Here is an 8,144-nt window from a genome sequence, read left to right on the forward strand (position 1 = left end):
CCCCATCTCTGCCGTGGGAATGCCCCCCAGCGCCCATTCCACCCCGCAGCTGTGTCCAACGCGCTGTGTGCTCTGCCCGCAGACCCTGGGCCACCTGGAGAAGGCGGTGGTGCTGGAGCTGACCCTGAAGCACGTGAAGGCTCTGACCGCGCTCATCGAGCAGCAGCAGCAGAAGATCCTGGCGCTGCAGAGCGGGCTGCAGGCGGGTGCGTGAGTGCGCCGTGCGGGGCCTGGCTGGGCATGGCGGGGCTGCGGGGACACTGCGGGGGGAAGGGGAGGCTGTGCCTCTGCCCTTTGATTGCCATCGGTTTCTCTCGCTTGGCTCGTGGGCTCGTGCAGAACAAGTGCAGCTCTCCGCGGGGTCAGTGCCAAGCGCGCTGTGCGGTCGCCTTGATTTTAAAGTGGATTTTAAGTTGTTTTATTTAAAGCCCAGCTTTGCTGTGGTGTTCTCTCCAAAGCTATTCGGCTCTCTCCGTTCATGACCACGAGCTTTGGATCCTAGTTCTGCTCTTTCCTTTTTCCCCAGAGCGCACAAGCGCCGCTATCTGTGTGCAGATCTCTGTGCCCCCTCACTCTGCAGGCAGAGGGGGCCTGGCACAGCAGCTGCTTGCTCCCCGTGCTTCCTCCTGCTGCTTGCAGATGTGGCACTCACGTGGGTCTGATAAAGTCAGGCTGACTTTGGCTGGGGAGGTCCCACTGCTCTGCAGGGTCAGCACTGGGGGAGACCCCTTGGCACCAGGGGGACCCGACGGCACCAGGGGAGTCCTGCTGGGTCTGGGGTGCACCAGCTGCTTGCTCCCCAGTGGAAGTGCCAAATGCAGTAAATGTAGAACTGAAAGATGAAGGGCATGGGTAGAAATGAATGGAAGGATGTGAAAGGAGCAGATTGGAATCTGGTGCATAAGTCGTGGGAACTCAGGTTGGCCACCGAGTTTGCTCTGCTGGCTGTGTCGTACTGAAAGTGTGTTGTCAGCCTGGAGGTGGTAATGAAAGTATTTGGCGTGCTGTTAATTTTTAATTTCTCCCCGTTAATGTTTCCTCAGGTGACCTGTCAGCGAGGAGCCTCGACTCCAGCCAAGAGATGTTCCGCTCCGGCTTCCAGCTGTGCGCCAAGGAGCTGCTGCAGTACGTGGCCAAGCACGACAACAAGGAGCTGAAGGCAGCACAGCTGGTGGGGCACCTGCACCGCGTGGCGGCCGAGCTGCTGCCGGGCGGCCCCAAGGACATGAAGGAGAAGGCGGTGCCGGGGGGCAAAGCAGGCGAGGGGCGCGGGCAGAACTGTGTGCCCGTCATCCAAAGGACATTCGCTGCTTCCAGCGGGGAGCAGAGCGGCAGCGACACAGACACGGACAGCGGCTACGGGGGGAGCTGGAGAAAAGCGACTCCAAACCGGAGCAGCCCTATTTCCCAAAGGATACCGAACTGAAATACGCCGTCCAGGAGAGGATCAGCTCCATCAAGCAGGAGAGCGAGGACCCTCCAGCCAAGAGGAGCAGGCTGGAGGTGCCCGATGACGACAGCCCCTTTGGCGGCGAGGTGATGGGCACAGCGGGCGGCTTCCTGCCCCCCCACGCCCACCAGCCCCCCTTGTGCCTGCCCTTCTACCTGATCCCACCATCCGCCACAGCCTACCTGCCCATGCTGGAGAAGTGCTGGTACCCGGCCTCCGTCCCTGTGCTGTACCCCGGGCTGCCCACGCCTGCTGCGGCCGCGCTCACCGGCTTTGTGGGCCCCGACAAGCTGTCCCCCCCCCTGCTGCTGCCCCAGAGACTGCCCTCCCCGGGGCCTGCCCGCTCCCCCATCGACTCCTCAGCCCTGCTGCAGGCGCTGAAGCAGATCCCCCGTTGAACTTGGAAACCAAAGACTAAGAGCGACGTGGGTTTTGTTTTTTTTGTCTTTTTTTTTTTTCCAGTTTGAGACCGTTTCACTTTTATGCATTGGCTGGAGGGAGGTGTGGGCCATGGCTCGCAGCGTGCAGGGAGCCACGTCCCTGTCCTCTGTGCCAGGGAGCGTGCAGGAGGATGAAGGAGGCACCCGGCTTGGCCGTGCAGAGCTGCTTCCAAAAGGACAAGAAAAGAGCTCGATGCTTTCCGCCCCACTCTCTGCACCCACAGAACGGGTTGGCTCAGTCAGCTGCCGTATGTCAAAGCTGTGAAAAAGTGCCCCGAGAGGCAGATGTGGGTCTGTAGGGCTCGGATGTCCCCAGTGGAAGGTATGGATGGCCCTGCTGCAGGGTACGGATGCCCTCTGTGGTACGTCGGGGGCTCTGAGCTGTAGGGTCTGGGTGATCCTGGTGGTACTTTGGGGGTTCTGAGCTGTAAGGTATGGAGGTCCCCAATGGAGGATCTGGATGTTCCCAGTGGAGGGTCTGGGTTTCCCCATGGTGCCTTGGGCTGTAGGGTCTGGCTGTCCCTGATGGTACTTCGGGGGCTCAGCGCTCCCAGCCTGGCCGTGCATGGTCAGTGGTTCAGGCAGACTAGGATTTCTCTCCACACCTTTGCTGATAAATATTTTAATAAATAAATAAAAGGTAGATGCTGCTTGGAGGCTTTACGTGGAGTGCACCTAATGAATAACAAACCTGTGCCCCATCCTGTAATGAGCTGCTGGTGGGGGCTGAGCCCGGTCCTGCCAGGTGAGCATGGCCCAGCTGTGCTTAACCCAGGTGAGGGTTTGGGCACATCCCATAGATCCCAGCACTGTGGGGCCGTTTGCTGCAGGTAAAGCCATGACACCGTGCCCAGTTTGGCTTCTCTTTTTTCCTTTTTTAAACAAACTTTTCCCTGTTTTGTTTTGTTTTTTTTTCTCTCACTGGTTTTGAGGACCGGTGTCCAGCACAACTCCGGTATGGATTCCCATTTCACCTTCCTGTTGCCCCAGCTGTTGAGATGCACTATGCTTGATTGCAGATCGTGTTCTGACCTTTATTTCATTGTTTTTTTTTGTTTTTGTTTTTTGTTTTTTTTGTTTTTTGGTATACAGTTGCCTTTATTTGTAAAATCCTGTTATAAATATATATATTATATAAATATATTAAAAGGTAAAGCGTTTCAGATGTCTATTATTTGTATAACTACTTGAGCATCAAAGAAGTGTGAAATATGAATGTATCTTTGTTCCTGAGTTGTCTTTTTTTTTTTTTTTTTTGAAGAGAAGAGCTTTGTTTTATTCTCTAGGGAGAGGTACAGTGTTTATATTTTGGAGCCTTCTTCAAGGTGGGATATTGTACATATTTTTATCTTGAGTAAATGTTAAGTAGTTGTTTAAAAATACTTAATAAAATAATTCTTTTCCTGTGGAAGATGGGGGTCAGCTTCTGTGCTTTCCAACATCTGATTTGGGTCCCTTTGCAGGGCCTGGGCTGGGGCAGGAGCAGGAACGAGCATGGGGATGGGGCTATTTCCCATGTGCCGGGGTGGTGCTCACTGATTTTGGGGATGCTCACTGACTGCTTGATTGCTGGGGATGCTCACTGATTGATTTCAGGGATATTCACTGATCTCTTTCCCATCTGCACGTCTGGGCATCGCTCCTCTCACCACATCCACCTCCAGGTGAACCTGCTCAAGCTGAGGTTTCTCCCCATTCCTTGGATCCCATCTGCTGCTGAGGACCAGCGGGCGCTGCATGCCGGGATGCCCCTCTCTGCTCAGCACACCCCCTCGGCTCCAGGGCTGGGATGCTGCTTCCCAAGGACCCAGGTATGGGGGAGCTCCTCCTGCCCTCATGGTGGGATGGGGTCAATCCCGCCGCTCAGGTGCTGGATCTGTAATCACTCACCCCTTGCACACAGGCAGTACATGAAGGTCCTGCTGGCTGTTGGAGGGTTTTACAGCGTGGAAGAGTTGCCAGATGTGGTGACAGCGAAGCGCTGTGTGGGATGGGGCTGCTACAGCCCTGGGAGCCACTGTGGAATGCACACGTGCCCACGCTGCACGGCAGTGAGCAGCGCAGGGCTGCCCATGTGCGTGGACTCAGGTGTTCCGTGCATCCCGGTGCTGGTGTTTGGTTTAATGAGCACTAAATATTGATCTCGCTGAAGGCAACCCCACGTAGCCCCCTTTGGGGACGGCACACAGCGCTCAGCACAGTCACATTTCAGCTCCTCAATAGTCGCTGCGGCTGTGCCTCATCCCTATGGTGCTCAGCCCACTTCAGCCCCATCTCCATCCCCATCGCTTACTGGTGGGCACCTGCTGGGGGAACGGGCAGGAGGGCACATGGGGTCCCTTCAGTGCCACCGCTGTGTGCTGTGGGATGGAACAGGGGTGTGTGATGGAGGGCAGGGACACGGAGTGACGTGGCTGCAGGGGGATGGGGACAGGGGAATATGGGGACGGTGGGGACGTGGGGTGACCCCAGCCCCTCCACAGCACCCCTGCCCTGCCGGGCGCGTCGTGTTCCCTGCCTTGTTTTCATGGTCTCACCCAGCTCTGACCTGCCTCAAATGTTGACACAATGTCACGTTTCCGACTGCAGCCTTTCATGTGCAGCCGGAGGCTAAATGCGGCGGCTGGTTCCTGGAAAAAGACGTGCCTGGCACCCTTTCAGCAGCAACCCGATCTCCATGCAGGCTTGGCACGGCAGCTGAATAACATGGCAATAACTCTTTCAGCAGCGTTTCAACCCATAAATAGGGCTTCCCGAGCACCCCCCCCTGAAGGAAGGCAAGGAGGGAGACACAAGGATTATTTGTCCAAAAAATAAAAATAAAAATAAAAAAACTTGAAGGAAAATAAACCAGAGCACAAGAAAAGCGAACAGAAGGAAGCAGCCCCATCGGAAACAGATCAAAGGGAGGCTGGGCAGTGCTGCACAGGGTCCGGGGAGCAGGAGAGCGATTGCCTCAAAGGGAAAGCACCGTGTGAGGACTTCTGCCACCTGGGCTCCGCTCCGTGCCATCCCCATGCAGGTGGGTGGGAGCTCTGTGGTGAGGACCCCCAGCCCTGCAGGACGCAGACATGTTGTGAGCTCCTTACTATGTGTTGGGAAAGCTCCTCTGCAGGCCAAGGGTGGCTGCAGACATATCCAGGAGCCACTGATTTGCATTATGCATGGATTAGGGCCTAAAACAATTCCTAGTGATGTGCTTTTTTTTTTTTCTTTTTTTTCCCCCGTTGATTTTTTTTTTCTTTTTTGTTTCTTTCAGGACTCCATTTTGGTGACTTTTCAGGAACGGGCATCCCAGGGGCTCCCAGCTCCCCAAACTGCAGTGGGCACAGAGGGGGAGCAGTGCCCTCCCGTGCTGCCCCTGCTCTCATCTCCCAGCGTGTAGCTGCAAGTGCCGTGTGTTTACAAACGCAGCATTGCAAGATCCCTTGAACTGTGTCCTAGTACAAAAGAGGCTTTGAAACAAGAACCACGTTGTCATGGCATGTTTCAGGCCAGCAGCACCAGACTGAACCAGATAATTGCTGTTTCTGCTTTAGCCGCTGCCTTGTGGGAGAAGGAGTAGGGTTGAGCAAGGCTCAGCCCTCGGTGTGGGGCTCAGGGATGGGGAGGATGGGGGTGGGAGTGGGGATGGGGTGCAATGGGCTCTTAGCACACCCATGGTAGGGTCTGCGGAACCAGGAAGGAAAAGTATGGGCGCAGCATGTTGTAAAAGGCAGCGGATTCCTGGAGCACTGCTGGTCCTTGGCACAGGTACAGAGCTCACATCGGTGCCTTTGCCTGAGGATGTGCACAAAGTGAATGGATGTGACTCTGAACAGCTCGGGGAGGATTTAAGGTCGGGGCCCCAGCACGGATCATGGCCCCACACTCCCTAAATGGGGACTGTGCTGGGATGGGGCTTTGATGGTAAAACATCACAACAGCCCTTTGCTTCTTTCCCTGCTTGCTGGCAGCCCGTCACCATTTCCGTGGTTTAAATGAGTGTCCAAAGGTCACAGCGAACTCAAGTCCCTGCCCAGTGGCTCATGTCGTCCAGTGAATAAGCAGTGGGTGTGCGGTGTCTGAATCAAGGCTCCCTCCTGCTGCAGAGCAGAGCACGGGGCAGCACTGGGCTGTGAGCCTGCAGCGCGTGCTCTGCGCCTGGCAGCATCCCAGTGAGAGTGGGGCCACTGGGATGCTGCCCTGGGGATGCTCACTCGAAGGGATGCTGATCTGGCGATGAGCTGCCCTGATGGATGCTGCCCCAGGGATACTTACCCTGAGGGATAATTGCCCCAGGGGATGCTCTCCCCAAGCGATGCAGCCCCGAGGGATGCTCGCCTCGAGGGATATTCACCCAAAGAGATGTTTACCCTGAGGAATGCTCACCCCAAGGGATGCTGCCTCAAGGGCCACCACAGCCCCATCACCACCCCCGTGGGGCGTTTCGGTCCTGCAGCCACCACAGCTGTGTGCAACGCTCCGAGCAGTCTGTCAGCTGCAGCCGACGAGGGGAAGACGTGATGGAGCGCTGTGTCGCAAGGGGCAGGGGCACACAGCTGGGGCTGATGACGGGGAGCAAAGGCAAGCTGTTAACACCGGGCCATTTCCGCTGCTGCCTGCACGGAGCCCACGCTGATTTTCTGCATTTCCTCGCTTCGCTCACTTCCAGGTGCTCATCCCAGGGGCAGGCTGTGGGGCCGCTGCCCAGCGCTTCCCGCTTAGTCCTGGATCCGCTCCAAAGCACGTGAGCAGCACGAGCCCGTGGGGAGTGCCGGGAGGCGCCGCTCAGAGGGGCTTTCCAGCCACATCCACATCCACGTCTGAATCCCACAGTGAGGCGAAGGCGTTGGGGAGAGGCCGAGATGGAGATCTGCTCACATCCCAGAGCACTCAGAGCGATGACTCAAAGGATTCCTGGCGTTGCTGCATGGCGAGGTGCGACGCGCTGCCACTGCCGCCGTCAGCACAACTGCGCTCCCTCGGACAGCTGCGAGCGCTCGCAGGTTTATAGGGCTTATTAAGCAATTTCCTATTAAAAATGTTTATGTGAACATATAAATATTAATTTATACAAAAATTGCCTGGCCCTTTGCACGCAGAGCGGTGGAGAGGACAAACGTCATAAATCCATCAGAACTCAGGGCTGTGCTGAGCGGGCCGGCTGCGGGGTGGGGGTAGGGGTGGGGTTCGGGTTGGGGTTGGGGTGGCTGAGCAGCAGCCGCGGGTGCTGCAGGAGCTGCATGCTGGGTTTTCTGTGCTGTGATTTCCCAATGGCCGCAGGAAGAGCAAGCACAGACCCGAGCTGGATGAAATCAAAGGAATTTTTTTTTTTTTTTCATTTGCTGTCTTATGCGCTGACCGCTAAACCACATCCGCCGAGCCCGAGCCCAGCCCGGTGAAACAAAAACTAGGCCAGGGCTTTTTGCTCCTTTCCCCCCAGGCTGGCGCAAGAGATGGGGAACCCCTCCGTGCTGGCACCGTGAAGCTCTGTGTGGCCGATTCCCAAAGCAAACCCTCATGCCCCTCTCAGGTGACCCGATGTGGGGACCACGCTGACCCCTCGGCTGCGTATTTATGGGCTGCAGGACCGGGGCAGAGCAGCAGTGCCACCCTCCTGGCAGCCCGGGAGCAGAGCTCACATGAGGGGCAATGCGGCTGCGTGGGGAAGTTCTCACGTTTGGGAGCAGACAGCAGCTTTATTGTTTTAGTTTGCAAACCAAAACCAGCCGGGAGTTTCTGAAGTGTCTGCCATCCCCGCAGAGCTGTTTAGTCATGCCTGGTGTGCATGCATGTGAGACATTGCAGGGGAGGGAGGCTGTGGGACTTTGCAAAGATTAAAGATTTATGCTGACCCTTGAATGAGATCCAAGGGTGCTAATCTGCCCTGATCCTATCGTCTGCGCAGGGCGGATCTATTTCACTTTCCTTTATGGTGCTCCTGACTCACTGCTCTCCCACTGCAGCCGGCCGGGTGGGAATGGGAAGCACCGCCACTGCGCATTTGTTTGGGTTTGCATGTAAAGCCCTGGACCTGCCATGGGTGCAGCTCATAAAGGAAACCAGTGTGGATAAGATATGGGCGAGCTGAATGCTTGGAAACCACTCCCAGGCAAAAGCTGCCGTGGTTAGAAATCAAGGTGGAGTGATGTGCAGGAGGCACAATGCTGGGCAGCTACGCCCAGCGCGTGAGAAAGCCGCTCACCGAGGTGGGCAGTGGGTGTGCTGCAGGGCCCTGTGTGCCCTGGGGCCAGCTTCACCCCACGAGGGCA

General features: G+C 56.6%; 1 protein-coding gene across 1 annotated transcript; it reads left to right on the top strand.

The window, feature by feature from the left end:
* Positions 1-6: 6 nt before the first annotated feature.
* BHLHE40 (basic helix-loop-helix family member e40) lies at positions 7-5,359 on the top strand. The gene is given in 6 exon segments (XM_010718760.3): positions 7-206; positions 1,044-1,364; positions 1,367-1,834; positions 1,837-3,701; positions 3,794-4,912; positions 5,150-5,359. Coding segments are annotated over 4 exon segments (1,008 nt in total). The 5' UTR covers positions 7-19; the 3' UTR covers positions 1,869-3,701; positions 3,794-4,912; positions 5,150-5,359.
* Positions 5,360-8,144: the final 2,785 nt, after the last annotated feature.

The sequence above is a fragment of the Meleagris gallopavo genome, chromosome 14 (genome assembly GCF_000146605.3).
Source record: "Meleagris gallopavo isolate NT-WF06-2002-E0010 breed Aviagen turkey brand Nicholas breeding stock chromosome 14, Turkey_5.1, whole genome shotgun sequence".
Classification (NCBI taxonomy): Eukaryota; Metazoa; Chordata; class Aves; order Galliformes; family Phasianidae; genus Meleagris; species Meleagris gallopavo.